This window comes from Drosophila subpulchrella, chromosome 2R (assembly GCF_014743375.2).
Source record: "Drosophila subpulchrella strain 33 F10 #4 breed RU33 chromosome 2R, RU_Dsub_v1.1 Primary Assembly, whole genome shotgun sequence".
Lineage (NCBI taxonomy): Eukaryota > Metazoa > Arthropoda > Insecta > Diptera > Drosophilidae > Drosophila > Drosophila subpulchrella.
The window spans coordinates 15,028,122-15,044,574 of NC_050611.1; the positions used below are offsets into that span (position 1 = coordinate 15,028,122).

A 16,453-nucleotide genomic window follows, 5' to 3' on the forward strand; every position below is an offset into this window, starting at 1 on the left:
TAGCCCAGAGATTTCACAGTCCTGATGGGTTTGTGGGGGGCTTTTGATGGATGATTGACAAGCAAGTGACAAGAGGACGAGTGTGTGAGTGGGTGTCGAAAATGTGGGGCTAATGCTGAAATTAAATGGGTTAATGTGTATGCAAAAAACGAGTTCGGCATGTCATCAGTTAATGATCATTTTCATGTAGCCTCTCTAAAAACCGAGATTCGCCAAGCTAAAGATAGGAATGTAACATTTTAAGCTGTGAAAATAATTAAGTAGCTGTGTAGCTAATGAAATTTATTTTACCTTTCCAGATCAAAGGAATATTGTTGTTGACCTTTGCAATAGCTCATACCATTTAATATGCACAACTTAAATGGTTTTGAATAAAAAGAAAATCCTCTTATTTTAAAAACAGCTTTTTAAAAACCTTTTTCTTTTTCACCAGCTCTATAGAAGGTAAACCTTCACTTACCAGTGCTTACTTAATTTCTCATTTGTATTTTAAAATACCTTTATATAAAACCAAAGTAGCTGTTAATAAAAAAATGTTTTAAAATAAGCATAATCAACAAGCATTCCTCTTATTTTTGGTACCCACACACACCATTAGTGTCAAAATAGGTGACAAAAAAGGGAAACAAGTAAAAAGTGCACATTAGAAGGAGTATCGCTTCTACAACAAGAACAACGGCTCACTTTAGTGTGTTATCGTTTCTAATTTGTATCAAATTAAATGAGTTTTAAACATTTTCCCAGCCAAATACAATCATAAAGCGTAAAATATACTCTGAATGACGCGAGTGTGGATGTGTTTTTCGGATGGGTGGACCAAAAGGATCTGGCTGTTGTAGTTGTTTTTTCGGTGGGTGGTTCGGGACTCCTGCAAATGTAATTAAAAAACTTTTAAACCGCATCAACATAAATGTATGGCGCTTAAAATTCTGTGCATTTGACAATTTTCGGTTGGCAAAAAGTTGACATTTTGTGCTCCTGTGTTTGTGGCCAAGTGTGTGTGTGCAAAAAGTAACCGCCAAAACATGTCAGACTCGCCCCATTATCCCAGTCCATCAAGTTTCAGCGGTGGCCATTTGTATTTGAGTTAAATGAAAAGCTTTAAAAGTTATTAGCGTTCATAAATAAATGTCAGTGGAGGGCATTTATTGATGGCAACCGGCACCCATTTAATGTGTTTATCATTTTTACAAGCCACTCTTTTCGGCAATTTCATTTATTTTAATGGGAACCCCCTGCCTATTATATGGAATTGGAAGACTTTCCATTTAATTGCATTTAAATCGTCGGTCAAACACCTTAATAGACCATTAAGTCTGGCCCCAAACCCTTACCCATTTCTCCGAAAAGGTTTAGTTCTGCAATGTGTGCAGGTAAGAAGCATTTGCAAACGGAATGCCATTCCGAGCATTCCAGGTGATAACGCTAAATTGCTTTGCCATAAATTCAACACTCGACATTATTTTTCAGTGTGAAATTTAATCAATTCGATATTGAGGAATGTCTGAGTGCCATGTAATGAAACGGCATCCCATTAATTGTCTGGTGGTTTGTATCTATGTTTGTAATGCCACCCCGAAAAGAATCTCTTCCGTCTTGGCCCCCAGGCTCCATAACTTTCCATTAGCTTTATTATATACTCATTTGCGGAAATGTCTTATATCATTGTTATTAGCAAATCTTACGCCTCAGTTTATTGCCTACCCCGTGACATGTGGGAGGTTTTGAAAGAGAATTATCAGTTTCAGAAACTGTAGGACAATTCCTTTGGGGTTTCCCGCATTTGGGGGCGCCAGTTCGTTGAACTCTCCCCAAAAATATTTGGGGATAGTTTCCAGAGAAAAGAATATTTGTCCCACATCTAAGGGTTGTTCTCATCTTTAGATAACCTTTTAAGAGTACTTTTACGCTGGTGATTATTGCCCTAAAGGCCAAACCTGACATAAATATTATAACAAAGTTCACTATATGGAAATCTGTAATTATATGTTTATGGCGAACTTCATGAAATAGTAATTATCATGTGCGTATTGCTTTTCGGTTTAATAGTGGCCTTGTATTACAATAAAAATTTACAAATTCATCACACTATCGTTAAGTAATAAAGGTAGTGTGACGTTATCAAAATGATTTCCATTTTTATGTGTGAAAACAAATTAAGCTGGTATAATTATCATTAGACTCATGTATAGATAGAGCCTAGAATAAGCCAATTGGTGCTGTTAAAATGTTTCAGAAAATTGCATAGATAGGCCTAGGATGAAGCCAAAAATTTTTGGGTTTAATTGGTGTTGTCGAAATGGTTCAGAAAACACCCGAACGGAATACTCGGTTCACCGGAGCCTGGTGCAAATTAAAGTTTTCGCACAGTCATTTCACGGAAAGAGCTCTTTTTAATTAATTTAATGACTGGCTGATGTATTTGCATATGGAAGTGCACGTGAGGAGAACTTTGTGCACGTGGGTAAATAATCAACTCTTTTGTTGCAGTTCCAAATTTAACAGACCTGCTCTCGGCCAAGCTTTACTTTTCGCTTTGCACCTGGATTGTGGGTGTGGGGTGGCTGCCATTTCCCACTAATTATTTTAACAGCTTGAAAAGAGGTATCCGCCTGAGTGCTAAAATAATTTCTTTGTTTTCCCCCCTCCCCTGGCAAGTTCCGGAAAAGAAAGCTCAGTCTCCTTGGTATTTTCAGTCCGTAATCCGGATAGCTTATCACAAATTCCGGGCATAACTCAAAACAGAATCGCCGGCCAGTTGGGAAGCAAATTAATGGCATTGTTTTGGCCCATCTGCCCCAAGGCGTTGCAACACTTTCTGATTGCATTAGATGCTTACAATAATTTTCGGGGCAACTCCGCTCGGAATGGGAACGTAAATGGAATATTTTATGCAATTTATTTTGATCAATTTGCACGTCGCAATGGCAGTTTCCTCTTAGGGCGCCTAAATATTCTCCGGGTATTTTGTGGATGCAATCGTGCGTGCTACGGAATGGAAATTTCCGAATGGAAGCCACAGGCTCTTCTCCATTATTAGAATATTTTTGGGCCAGTAAAAATTTAAAAACAATCATTGGGCATAAAAATGTTTCCCCTATTTCAACTAATAAAATTTAAAGAGCGAATTTAAAAATGCTAATTTAAAATTTGCGTCTCTTTCTACATTTTAATTAGTTTCCAATATTCGCTATTGACTTTAATACAATTATTAAAGCCAGATATAATTCGTATTATACGGACAAAAATTAAATCGATTTGTAAGAATTACCTATTAAAAGTTTCCGCGGCGGCTTAATGGAAAAAGGACCAACCATGCGTGTGATAAGTTCTTTCAAGTTTCCCGTCTGGCATTAGTGGAATGTGTATATTAAACCCATTTGCAGCCCACCTCATTACACACTAAAAAAAGCAATCGAGCATCAAATTACAAAGAAAATAAAATGCAAATAGGTTTTTCCCTTACTTTCAGGTTTTTCCTTTTTTTCCTGAGCGGGTCTGCCCTTTTTCGTATAAAGTTTATCTCGTATCCCTCGGACAGAGTTCCAATTTCATGCAGCTGACCACGGACCCTGTAATTGTAATTGCCGAGCTGGATTGGAGTGGATTAAACAATTTCCACATTTAACATGGCGCGCGTCTTTAACCTTTGCCACAATAAATTTTTCCGGACTTTCCTTGTTGCTTTTCCTCGCTTTTCTGGTTCTGCTCCCCAGTTGGGGCTTAATTTTGGTGCCGGCGATAAGAATTTTTAGCGACGCTGTCATTTGGGGGCTTTGGCTTTTACGAGGCGGCACAAAGGACGCATGTCCTTGTTGTGCGTCTCTAATTAGATGCTTTGCCTAATTAGTCGGTTTTATGTGAGGCTCTTTATGCCCCTGGATTACCTTTTTGGTTGCAGTTTCATGGAGTCAAGACGCCGTTGTATTCTCCTTCAAGGATAAGCTTCCCGCGTCGATATATATACTGTATGTGGCATACAGATTACGCTGAGCGGAGAATGTTATAAACTTTAACGTTTATTAAAAATTCCAAGCGCACAGGAAAATATCCTCACAGCAGCATGACAATAATGCGAGCGAAAGCAACGCGTTTGCTGCTGATTTTCGCAGCTTGAGATTTTCCATTTTTCCCATCATCGGGAAGCCGCCGAAGCTTCCCTCCAGTTGGGTTTTTTCAATTTCTTACAGAACGCAGAGCACTGCATTCCTTCACCTGGCCGTCTTTGATGCGCCATATGACAGGAAGATTGGAGGATTGGATGGTTGGAGGAGCAGCAGCAACAGTTCGCCCGGAGTTCCATATGAACTCCGCATCCCAGCCACTGACTGGCCCCTCAACCGAATTGAACTTGTCACAAAAGAATTCATTTTGCAGAGCTCGGAATTTTCCGGCTATTTGGGGTGGGGGGATTCCCCGGGTGTTTGGAAAATGTGCGTTGAAAAGCTTTGTAAGCTTTGCTTGACTCCATGGCCCCGTCCCTATTTTTCCCCCTTTTGGGTCTCGTACACACTGTCCCTTATCCAACGCTCCATCGGTTCTGGGTTCGTTAACTGGAATTCAATAAATATTACTAAAACACTCGCATACGCATTCGCCTTTTTCTTGCGTTTTTATTGGGAAATGGTAGGGGGAGACAAAGGCAGATGCCAGAGCAGACATTTTCACATAATTTCCCCCATTTGTGATCCATTTTTAGGGCCAACCCGACCCCCATCAGTTCACAGTTCCCGCGGGCCGAGTATATTTTGGCTTATTTTATGACGCGTTTTGTTACCAAAACGAAAATTTTTGGTAGTACCAAGACATTTAATTGCCTAATTGTTTTGTTTTTGCTATTTTATTGCAAGCGGCCTGGTTTTTATGAAGGAGCCAACCCAGCACGCCACTCTTTTTATGACTTAATTACTTAAATGCGTTTTATTTTGCATGCGGCCATAATCGTAAACAAATTATAGAAGTGGAAATTATGATATCTTTTCCATTTTTATTGCGAGCCCTGGGAAAAGATTATCCGATGGATTGTAACATACTTTCAATGCACATTATTTTAAGACTCCCTTTTGTGATGATTAATGTAAATTACCATATATTTATACCCGTTACTCGTAGAGTAAAAGGGTATACTAGATTCGTCGGAAAGTATGTAACAGGCAGAAGGAAGCGTTTCCGACCCCATAAAGTATATATATTCTTGATCAGGATCACTAGCCGAGTCGATCTAGCCATGTCCGTCTGTCCGTCTGTCCGTCTGTCCGTCTGTCCGTCTGTCCGGATGAACGCTGAGATCTCGGAAACTATGAGAGCTAGGCTATTGAGATTTGGCGAGCAGATTCCTGAGCTTCTTACGCAGCGCAAGTTTGTTTCAGTAGAGTGCCACGCCCACTCTAACGCCCACAAACCGCCCAAAACTGTGGCTCCTACAGTTATGATGTTAGATAGAAAATTTTAACTGAAATGTATTAGTCTTGTCCATACCTATCGATTGACCCAAAAAAAATTTTTCTACGCCCACTCTAACGCCCACAAACCTCCCAAGAAAAAAAGCTATGACGTCAGAGCCAGACAGTGCGAAATGTTTTTACGCGTGTATGTGTGTGTATGTAAATAGTTGCCGGCCGAACTTAGCGGCAAAGAGAAAAGCACTGCCGGCGCTCAGAGAGAGCAAAGTGCGCGGCTAACTTATTCTATTGAACAATGAATTTGTCACGCCTACCCTAACGCACACAACGCTTAAATCTGTCTTCCGCCGGTAGGTGGCGCATTTAAATCTCGCTTTGCTGCTTGCATATCTCCATTTCCCTTTGGTCGCTTAAGCTGAGTAACGGGTATCTGATAGTCGAGGTACTCGACTATAGCGTTCTCCCTTGTTTATTTTTATAAATGTTCTAGTAGCCATTTCTTGTAGAAGAGTTCATAATTTAAATTCCACTTGGCTAATACAAATACGCACACCATATTTGTACAAGTTTTCGCCTGCTTTTCATCTTTCCATCAGCAAATAGTATTCTCAGCTTAGCCCCCGCCATCGTGGTCTCATTATAATTTAAATTAACTGAATTTGCTTTATTTGATTTACCTGGTTTAGTGTTACACTGGCTTTCTGGCCCATTGAGGATTTTCCGCTCCAATTGTGGAAAGCCAAGGATGCTTTCCGAATTTATTAGCCACACCGGGTTCTGACCCTAAAGGGTGCCTATCCCGGCCGAATCCCATCCTATCTGGTGGTGGCTATGGTTTCCTTTGGGCCATCTCTTTTTATTTTCTGAAATTAATGCGGCAAACACTAATTAATTGCGCAGGTGTTGCAGCTGTTCTGTAGCTCTTGTTGTTGCTTGCGGTGTTGTTATTGCATGGGATAAGCCTAATTGAATTTCTGTAGCTTTTTGCTAGCCTTGCGAATTCAGGAGCGGGAGATCCTATCTCGCCATTGGTTATAATTAATTACACAGCTGCCATGATAGGAGGCCTTTTGCATTTATTATCTTTAAATTATTGATATTTATCAGCAGCAGTGACTGGGACAAGAGCCTATGGAATAGTTTACAAATTATTGATAAACTTAAATAATAAAGTTTAAAAGGGTTGCATACGATTAAAAGGTATTATAAATCAATATTCGTAGTTCCAAAAAGGAACTTTTTACCTAGTAACTATGATACATTGTTTTTTTTTTAAGAACGAATTTTGTACGATAATAAATTCGGCAAAAAAAATGAATTCTTTGTTAAAAACTTCAGAAAAGTTCTCAATATAACCCTTAGTCTTTTGGTCTAATTGAAATTCTAGGGAATCAAATTTCTGCTTTGGTAATTCCCAAAACGTTGACCATAATCAAATTCACGCTTTGCTCTTATTTAATTGTTTTTCTTTTTAATTTCTCATAGCTAATAAATTGGCTTTTATGACTGGTCATGAGAAACTCGTAAAATTTGCATATGACTGTTAACCGAGCTTTTGGCTTTAAGTCGGAGTCCTTCAACGGTTGACGGCATTATTATTATGTCAACGTAATGTTCTCGTCAAATGGTTTTTCGCGTGACATTTGCATTTCAGTTCAGTTCGGTTGAGTTGAGCCCTCGGGTCCGATGACATTTCATTAACCGTAGTTCTTCGGGCACATAATAACGTGTGCCATTGTTTTTCATTGTCGTTTTATGTGCTGTTTATATTTTTATGGCATGCCATATAGTATTTAATATTTATATTATATATGAGCCACATGCGACCCTCCCACCCGTCCTATCATGTCTGCGAATAAAACAGTTTTATTTCCTTCTTCTAAGGGGAACTTCTAGGGACAACCAACTTTTTCACCAGGTAAAAAAAGCTGCCCTCCATCTCCATCTTCTTGAACTGAAATCAAACTACTTGAGGAGTCACCCGCTGCTTCGTGTTTGCAGTTATTATTGTCTATAAATCGTAGGGAGGAACCCGATAGGAGCAGGAGCAGTATAAACGATGACATTATGAATTTATTACTATTTAAATATTTTACTTCTGTTATGGCCCTGGCAGGCGACGATGGGCCGCAATAATCGTTCTGACATTTTGTTTTGCCTGGCGTGCGTAACTATTTACGAGTCTACTCTGGTAACTTTTCTCTCCGTAAAGCCCAGGCCCATGGCACGGGTCTATGGCTTGAGTAGGTCATGAATTATCGATGCTGTCAGCAATAAATATTGATAAAATATAAGTCCAAAGTTCTGGCACGTAAGCATCAACTTTGGGTAAATGCCTCTATTACCATAATTTAATAATTAGGGCAGTTAGGCCCCTTAAACGGTTCCGCTTAAAACTCATGCATAAATGTACATATATCTCCATTTCATCTGAATGTCACTTTAATTATTAATCAGCCAGACATATCTGGGCTACAAATTAATCAGCAAACCAGTTCGTTTCACCGCATGGACTTGAGATTTTGAGACTCGTTTGCATTTTTAGACTTTGATACCGGCACTTGACTTCAAACTTTGCCCAAAACAAACAAAACAATGAAAAAATCTCACCAACTTAAAACCGGTCTGATAATTCAGTACGATCATCTGGCAGCAATTAATTCATGCGATGTAATTTCAGATTTATTTTTAGCTTTGATCAAATAAGGGCCTGAAAACTAAATTATCTTCAAGAAATTACTTACATGACTAAGTAATAATTTTTAGCAGTATTGAGTATAGTAATTTGTCTTTAGATTAACACATCACCTTTTTAATTATTAGACTTTTAATATGATGATTTATATTTCTAATAGATGACACTCGTCCTATCTATTTATAAATATAAAACCCATAGGCTATACAAAACTCAATTGTAACCCTTAGCTGATTTACGGCCGATTGAATATATTACTAAAAATATTGCACAATGATAGTTGCCCACTCATGCTTGACCTGCACTTCTAAGTAATGAATGATGACAAATAAATATGTTAATTGTATTACTTATCAATAATGGGCTGATGAATATTAAAGATACATCCTTTCATTTATTATTAGCCTTAAAACTCAAACTTGGTTAATTTATGTATGTTCTTAATAAAGGCAATCTAGTTTATATATACTTATAGTTTCCTTAAAACTGCCAACTCATGCCTTGCCAGCACTTTTTTTAACACCTTAATAAAAACCTACGTAAAATACCATTTCAAGTTTAAGGTTTTGAGAGCTACGGGTATTGTTAAATCAAATTTGTTGACGTTGACGCTTCGCTGACCACTCTGACCCTTGGGAAGTACAACATTTTTATAATCGGTGGAAAATCTGAAATTACAATTAGCACTTACATTATGGAAATCCAATTATTTTAGCCATGTAATGAGCTCGAGTCTGGGGCATTAAGGCCAATTATAACTACAATGGGAACCGCAACGAACTTGCTTCATTTGCTGAGTTGAGTGTCGGATGAACTTTAAGCCGAAATGGCACAAAAAAGTGAGTCAGAGTCGGGTTATCAACGAGATCGAAGGGGGTTGGACCGAAATAAAAAAAACAAAACAACGAGAACCATTAAAACGGCGATTTAAATAAACTAACCGATATATAGCCGTGTGTATACTTAATTGCTTATACAGTGTGATCAGCGGAGTAAAGCGAAAACAAAACGCGATAATCAAAACAAAACTCTAGCGAAGCTGCATCAAAAATCGTATAAAAGCCAGATGCTAGCAGAATAAAACAAACAGTTCCGATACCAAAGGGTTCCCAATAACATCTCAACCGGCACCATGAAATTTCTGATTGTCCTGTCCGCCATTCTGGCCATTTCTTTTGCCGTAAGTTAGGACCATAAGTCGGTGGGTCTTATATATTTATACTATGTATGTATCTCATAGGAACTTCAGCTATCTGATGAGCAGAAGGCCGTGGCCCATGCCAATGGAGCCCTTTGCGCCCAGCAGGAGGGAATCACCAAGGATCAGGCGATTGCCCTGCGAAATGGTAACTTCGACGAAAGCGATCCCAAAATCAAGTGCTTCGCCAACTGTTTCCTGGAGAAGACCGGTTTCCTGATCGACGGAGAGGTCCAGCCCGCTGTCGTTTTGACCAAGTTGGGACCGCTGGTCGGCGAGGATAACGTGAAGGCCGTTCAGGCCAAGTGTGATGCCACCAAGGGAGCTGATAAATGCGACACCGCCTTCCAGCTATTCCAGTGCTACTACAAGAACCGCGCCCACATCTAAGTGGAAATCTTGCGAATTTAATATGTGTGATAATCTGTCTGTGACCTGTTACTTATTTTGTTTTAACTACGTTTGAGAATACCAAGAATAGATCGTGAGCTCCTTAAATAAAATGTTCCAAAAAATGTGTTAAAATGTAGTATTTGGTAATAGTATAATTGGTTTTCTAAATTTAAAATTCATTTTTGCTTCGAAGTATCATTATCAAAAAATATTAATTATAGAATATATCTTGAAGATTACTTAAATCTTGCACGGATCCACGGTTAAAAAGTATATGTAGTATGTATTATATTCCAAACGTTGGATTTCTACAACCAAATTGTGGATCCGCCACTGATATAAATGTAAATTTAACTAACTTTAAAGCACAATAATTTGATTAAAAAACGCCGAGCATATTCTACGAGTATGCAAGTCGACAATTGTCAGAACTTCCTAAACCGTACCATCCTAAGGTCTTTGAGCCTTCAAGAGAACTTTCAACCAAAATTACATTGCCAACTTTGACAGCCCCCCACAGCCCATGCCTCTTTTTGTATATCCAAAGAAATTAAGACCAAAATTCTTATACATAATTACTTATGCATATTCGACTTGTCAATGGAAGCTCCACTGTATGACCCATTTGTGTGGTGGTCCTGGCCACGCACCCATTTGCATAACAGTGGGCCATCATTAAGGACCACTGTCAGACCGTCGTCAGGGGCTTAAGTCCTTGGCCAGAGCACCGATCCCAGAGGTATTTGCCCGCTCATGTCTGGCATAAATATTGATGAGCGACGGCAAACTTATTCGCACAAAGACCGGGATCCTGTGTACCGAACCCTGGATCCTGGATACTGGGTTTGGTGGATGCGTGCGGGCCGAGCAAATGAATTGGACACATGGAACCGTGTTTTTAAAAGCCCAAATCCAATTAACAAATCATTAAACATTCATTGAGCACGTGTCGCAATTGCATTTACCGGTTCAACTTTGGGGCCAGGTGAAGGCACATAAGGCACAATTGCTTTGCCTTTTGGCTTTGGCTTTGGGGACTTTGGATCGCAGCCATGGTGGCGGACTTGGCTTGGCGTCCATAATTCATTTTGTCACTTCCTGGGGACGGTCTGGCTGTCATGTCACTTCCATTTAGCATCCGTTTCAGTTGCAGTTGTCTGCACAAGAGCTTGGCCAACAAACAATCACTGATGCGTTTACTAATGTCTATTAAAAAGGCAGCCCAATCGACGGGTTTCAGGGTTCCACCCCCCAAGCTAATGCATTTAAGTAGACAGCCATGGCGGCCTGTCAAAGGAACCAACACGCGTGAGATGGTAGCACATTGATGCTCGACATCAGCCTTTGTCTTGGCCCTCTTGTTTGACTTGTCTTGCTACCGTTAGTTGGCTTTCAATGGCCAAGGACCAAGGGCTGAGGAAATCGCTGGGGTTGGGTGGGGTTGATTCCTAATGCTTTGGTTCAAGGGGGGGTTCTCTAGCCTGCGGTTCTCACATTAATGTAATTTAATTTTATAAAAACTTCGCTGCAGGGTGGCTGCCACTGTCTTGTTTCATGCTTCGATGTCCCTCGCTTTTTGTCTGTCCATGTGCAGTTTCTTTGATCTTAAAGACCAATATGTGATGTGGCTGGGTATGTTGCGGTTGTATTCCTGATTATCAGCACAAGACTGTTATTAAGTCCGTCTATTAGAGAGAGCCAAAGAAAGTTGGAGTTGAAGTAAACCAGTCGGTGTGGTTGAAACTAATGTGATTGAATTGGTTCGCAATAGAGCTGGCAAAGTATTTGGCGTATAAAAGATAGAAACACCATGATTACGGTTAATGGTCAATACAGAGCAGAATGCTGATAGTTTTTTAAACGAGGGTAATGCGCCTTTTATTACTTTCCCCGCAACTTCAATAGCAATCATTCGTTTTGGCCAGCTCTATTTTGCTACATTACCATATCTGTAATCGAATTAGATCTAAGATAGAAAGAATCTTTTTTACATTTTTTCAAAAGTATTTTATAAAAAAACTCCCATTACTCGCCAAAATAAATTAGTCAATAATTACTATGATTATTTTAATTGAAATAACTGACAAATGGGAACAAAACAGAATGAGAGTATATATAGTAATTGCCTCGCCAGTTTTTAGACACTTTTATGGAACGTCACTTAAATGTTTTGCAGATTCATCTAACAAATTGAGCCTGCCATTTTTTGTGAAACCATTTTTTGCGTAATTATAGAAGCCATTAAACGGGCACATTATATATCCCAGATGAGGGCTTTTGGTCGATGCTAATTTGAATTCCCACCCGAAAATGATTTTGGCAATGCACTGAGGCATGGCACATTATTTGCTACATTTTTAAAAATGCTAACCTAATGTCTGACCAGCTAGTCAGGCATTAAATGGATTTGCGATCGATTTGGACAACAATTAAATAGCAATTTTAGATCAGATGGGCTCTCTAAAGTAGACTCTATAAAAGCAGTCTGTTAAGCCACGACGGGCTTTATAGTTCAAACCTGTTCTAAAGTTCAACAAGTGCAACATTGTATTTAGATGTATTTTCGCGCCAATTTGCTGTCTTTGCTTTGCCTGACTCTCAGTGATCTTCTGCCAGTAGCATGGGTAATGTTGCCTTAAGTTAATCTGTTTAATCTGTTAGGTTACTAAGTAATAGACATTACAATTCCAATCAAAACGAACTTATAAAATGAGATAACAAAGGCCAGAAATTTAGAAATTTCAGACTGCTAAAATAATCTATTTGCAGGCCCGATCGCTGACCGTCTCGCTGAACTTGTCCATGACCCGAACGCTGGTTCCAGATCCCCCAAACGGAACAGAGACCAAGCTCAGCCAGGATATGCTGAGGTCCTGTATGCGAAAGACAGAGATCTCGATGTCGCAGCTGAAGCTATTTCACATGAGCCTGGTCAACAGTGACTACAATAACGAGAATGATGTGGCTCCGACGCCAGTTCAGTCCATGGGCGATGTCAACAACCTGGGCGATCTGGACTTCAATGGCAACTCCCAAATGCCCTATCTCGATCTCAAGCACAATGAGCCGCTTCAGTGCTTCGTGAGCTGCCTGTACGAGACCCTGGATCTGGATCGGTACAATGTCCTGCTGGAGGAGGCCTTCAAGAACCAGGTGCAAACGATCATTCAGCACGAGAAGGCCGAGATCAGGGAGTGCAGCGATCTGCAGGGCAAAACCCGCTGCGAGGCGGCCTACAAGTTGCACCTGTGCTACAATCACCTGAAAACCCTCGAGGCCGAGCAGCGTATCCGCGAGATACTCGAGCGGACGGAGGCGGAGAGCGAGGGATTCGGTCCAGATGGCAGCGACTTTATCGACGGTATCCAGCACTCGGGCGAATCAGTGACCACAACCAAATCGGAATAGATAACCTTGTATCCTTCGGCCTCATTTCTTATCGGTGTCTGCTAAATCAAAAACTACTTTACTAAACCATGACTTTATACAAAAGTAATTCTAAATTCTGGCTTCTTAAAAATATAAATAAATTGTCTGCATGTTAGCATTTTTAAAATTAACTTATCTTAAGTTGGTAGTGTAGCTTTCACGTTTTTTTGAATTCTTTACTATTTCCATTAAAGCCCAATTTTGGGCTCAAACTATTTTCTACGTAAATACAAAATTTCCAGAGCATAGTTTTGGGATGAGGGCTAATTAAAATAAAAGTAGGTTATGTAAAGAATTTGGAATGCATTCAAAATGTATACAAATAATTCTCAAGTATTCCAAAAATTATTTTAACTTAAACAGTACCTAAAAACTTTAATATTCTACAGAAATAATAGAGCACATGGTATTGCAAGGATAACCATATTTATTTTTCTGAGACTTAACGATATCAAAAGCTGTATCCATATTTTTGGCCAACAAAAGCTGGTTATCAATCTCCTCGGATCGAAAGTAAACCGGCATATTTCCAAATAAACTTAAATCATAACTATAAACAATTTTAAATAGGCCACGCACAACAAAACAAAGTAAATAACTACAAAATTAGAGCTCGCTGAGCCGAAAGACAGCTGTCGAAAATGTGAAAACGACCAATTGGCTTAGCAAATTATTTAATTAAATTGTTCAAAAACGAAATAATATAAATAATTGAATTTTAATAATAATAATCACTTAATTAGCACAACATATTCTGAAATTTAGAAATGTTACGAGTATTTAAGCCATGTTGTATCAAACAGAATTCAGTTGTATTGTGAAGATAGCTTTGTAAAGATGAACTTTAACTACTTGGTGGTGGTATTCCTTGTTTGCGCTCTAAGCGAACTGGCAGCGGTGAGTTACAAACAAATATTATTTTTTCGTAATATAATATAATTTTTATTTGTTATGTATAACCCTGTTATAGGGTCAGTCTTCTTCTGATTTGGCAGCCTTCAAGCAAATGCAGCAGGCTTGCATTAAGGAGCTCAATATTGCAGCCAATGATGCCAATTTGCTGACCACTGATAAGGAGGTGGCTAATCCCTCGGAGTCGGTTAAGTGCTATCATAGCTGCGTCTACAAGAAACTGGGTCTCCTTGGAGGTGATGGAAAGCCCAACACCGATAAGATCGTGAAGTTTTCCCAGCTCCGTTTCAGCAGCCTGCCGGTTGACAAACTGAAGACTGTGCTTACAAGTTGTGCAGCCCCCACATCGTCCACCTCATGCGACCTTGTCTATAACTATGAAAAGTGTGTGGTCAAGGGTATTGGTGCTTAAAGGGTGTCCCCACCAATCAGCAGCCTGTTTAAAACAATAAAGTTATTTTGAAGTGTTCAACGCACTCGACGGTTAATTGTCCGGTTGGGGGGTCTCATGCATTTAATTATGCAAATTGAAAACGACGAATGACCTGGCACACACATGAATATGGATTATAAGCGGTTTACGCGAAACAGGGCCTGAAATCCCCAATTAAGCTGCGGAAAATTGTGAACCCCACCCTACTGATGCAGACTGAATTACTTTTTCAAAGCAGGTTCACAAATCACAAAAAATTAAACATAAATAGAATGCAACAATAAGCCCAAAAGTAGAATCTGTTGAATTAACACAAAAAAGTTCAAGGAAAAAGTAATTAGTTTAGCAATTTTATAATTGGTTAATTCTGCTTCTCACTCCAAGAATTTGTCATTTTTTTTAATTTCGATATTTCAAATTATTTTTATGCTGAATTAATATGATTTAAAACCGATTTTTAATTGTATTAAAGAACATTCCAGTAAAAAGGTTTATACTTAACCCATTTTAAAGCATTGAATATTAAAGAGCAATCCTTACTCAGATACTGTATTACAACCCATTTAAGAACATTCAAACAAACAGATTTCCTTTGACAAAGCATATATTCCAGTTTTGCATACAAATGTTTTAAACTATTTTTCACTGTTGTTTTATAAATGAATCACAATTTGCCAAACTTTAGGTCCCGAACATCCTTAAGCCTTAACCTCGGGGGCGTGCTTGAAGGACTCGAAGCACTTGTGCAACTTCACGGCGGTTTCGCACTTGTTTTCGCCCTTGATGGACCTGCATTTCTCCAGGGCTTCCTTGGTCTTCTCCTCGCCAATGAAAGAACCCAGCTTCTCCAGAACAACGGACTCCTGCAGCTCACCGTCCTTCAGGGTTCCGACCTTCTCGAAGAAGCAGTTGGCGAAGCACTTGATGTTCTCGGTGGGGTTCTCGAAGTCCTTGGCCTTGACCTTGGCCTTCTCCTCCTCGGTCAGATTCAGTTCAGCGGAGCACTGCTCGCCATGCTGCTTGGCCAAGGCCTTCTGATCCTCGGTCAGTTCGATGGGCTGGAATGAAAAATATATAGGAAAATGTATTATATATAATGATCTCAATAGCAAAAAGGACATTTATTTTCGAATGTTTATGAAACAAATATAAATATATGTATATGTATATGTATAGTACTTTTCTTATAAATATCATGAAGTCGTGTCCTCAAAATTCTATTTTCGAAATAATAATAAGATTAAATCACCAAATCATAGGATTCTAGTTAGTTTTAGAATTTTTCGGACTTGTGAATTGATCTTAAATTTAAAATGTTAATTGATATTCATGAGTGATCTTAACTTTCTTAACCTAGAACCAAACTCACCGAGGCAACAGCCAGAGCCACAAACAAAGCACTCAAAGCGATCACAAAGTAGGAGTTCATGTTGAGAATTGCTATGACTTGCTAGAACGTTTGGGGAAGTTCTGATGCCGGCTTGGGATGTGATCGCGGCTTTTATACCCGCATTCGCGGTCAATAAAAGCCGGTTTCTCTTTACGTCCCCGGGCAATGATCCATCTAAGCCCAGCTGATGGTTTTGATTTTTGTTTTGGTTTTAGGTTTTGTTTTGTATTTTGTGTCTCTCCCATTTCCCTTGGCCTAGCTCAGGTTTTTTATTTTACTATTTGATTTTTTTTTTTTGCATCTAGGCGAGTACTTTCGTCTATTTGTGGCCTGCGGCCAGGTAGACAATCCAAAGTTATGGTCGCTATGAAAGCATGGTTCATTAAACCGCCTTCTCCTTCGCCGGCCGGGGGAATCGAATCAATTATACAAATAGAACGCAGACGTGGTACAGACAGGGACGCCTCGAGTGGTCTCGAGATCGTAGGTCGCTCGAGTTACACGTACAATCGCAGACGGACTTCGAGTTTGGGGAGTTGGAGTTGCGGCTGCTCACTCATTATCGCGGCACTCTATCAAAAACTTTCCACTGCTGATGCCA

At 39.5% G+C, this 16,453-nt stretch overlaps 4 protein-coding genes across 4 annotated transcripts; 3 read left to right on the forward strand and 1 right to left on the reverse strand.

Moving 5' to 3' along the window:
• The first annotated feature begins 9,117 nt into the window (after positions 1 to 9,117).
• LOC119551617 (general odorant-binding protein 56d) lies at positions 9,118 to 9,810 on the forward strand. Its single transcript, XM_037861030.1, has 2 exons — positions 9,118 to 9,277; positions 9,338 to 9,810. The coding sequence occupies exons 1-2, from the start codon at positions 9,230 to 9,232 to the stop codon at positions 9,683 to 9,685; spliced, it is 396 nt and encodes a 131-aa protein (XP_037716958.1). The 5' UTR covers positions 9,118 to 9,229; the 3' UTR covers positions 9,686 to 9,810.
• Positions 9,811 to 12,243: 2,433 nt separating this feature from the next.
• LOC119550458 lies at positions 12,244 to 13,244 on the forward strand. Its single transcript, XM_037859143.1, has 2 exons — positions 12,244 to 12,312; positions 12,458 to 13,244. Exons 1-2 carry the CDS (start codon positions 12,244 to 12,246, stop codon positions 13,094 to 13,096), a joined length of 708 nt encoding a protein of 235 aa, XP_037715071.1. The 3' UTR covers positions 13,097 to 13,244.
• A 710-nt stretch (positions 13,245 to 13,954) lies between these two features.
• On the forward strand, positions 13,955 to 14,441 carry LOC119551266 (general odorant-binding protein 56a). Its single transcript, XM_037860526.1, has 2 exons — positions 13,955 to 14,014; positions 14,088 to 14,441. Exons 1-2 carry the CDS (start codon positions 13,955 to 13,957, stop codon positions 14,439 to 14,441), a joined length of 414 nt encoding a protein of 137 aa, XP_037716454.1.
• Positions 14,442 to 15,048: 607 nt separating this feature from the next.
• On the reverse strand, positions 15,049 to 15,989 carry LOC119551522 (general odorant-binding protein 56a). The gene is made up of 2 exons (XM_037860909.1): positions 15,832 to 15,989; positions 15,049 to 15,520 (listed from the first exon to the last, which is right to left on the reverse strand). Exons 1-2 carry the CDS (start codon positions 15,889 to 15,891, stop codon positions 15,161 to 15,163), a joined length of 420 nt encoding a protein of 139 aa, XP_037716837.1. The 5' UTR covers positions 15,892 to 15,989; the 3' UTR covers positions 15,049 to 15,160.
• Positions 15,990 to 16,453: the final 464 nt, after the last annotated feature.

Excerpts from the sequence above, each read along its gene's own strand:
- LOC119550458 (XM_037859143.1), top strand. The coding sequence starts at position 12,244 with ATGTATTTTCGCGCCAATTTGCTGTCTTTGCTTTGCCTGACTCTCAGT. Across the intron at positions 12,313-12,457 it reads ATCTTCTGCCAGTAGCATGG|GCCCGATCGCTGACCGTCTC; the intron begins GTAATGTTGCCT and ends ATCTATTTGCAG.
- LOC119551617 (XM_037861030.1), top strand. The coding sequence starts at position 9,230 with ATGAAATTTCTGATTGTCCTGTCCGCCATTCTGGCCATTTCTTTTGCC. Across the intron at positions 9,278-9,337 it reads TTCTGGCCATTTCTTTTGCC|GAACTTCAGCTATCTGATGA; the intron begins GTAAGTTAGGAC and ends TGTATCTCATAG.
- LOC119551266 (XM_037860526.1), top strand. The coding sequence starts at position 13,955 with ATGAACTTTAACTACTTGGTGGTGGTATTCCTTGTTTGCGCTCTAAGC. Across the intron at positions 14,015-14,087 it reads CTCTAAGCGAACTGGCAGCG|GGTCAGTCTTCTTCTGATTT; the intron begins GTGAGTTACAAA and ends ACCCTGTTATAG.
- LOC119551522 (XM_037860909.1), bottom strand. The coding sequence starts at position 15,891 with ATGAACTCCTACTTTGTGATCGCTTTGAGTGCTTTGTTTGTGGCTCTG. Across the intron at positions 15,521-15,831 it reads TGGCTCTGGCTGTTGCCTCG|CCCATCGAACTGACCGAGGA; the intron begins GTGAGTTTGGTT and ends TTTTCATTCCAG.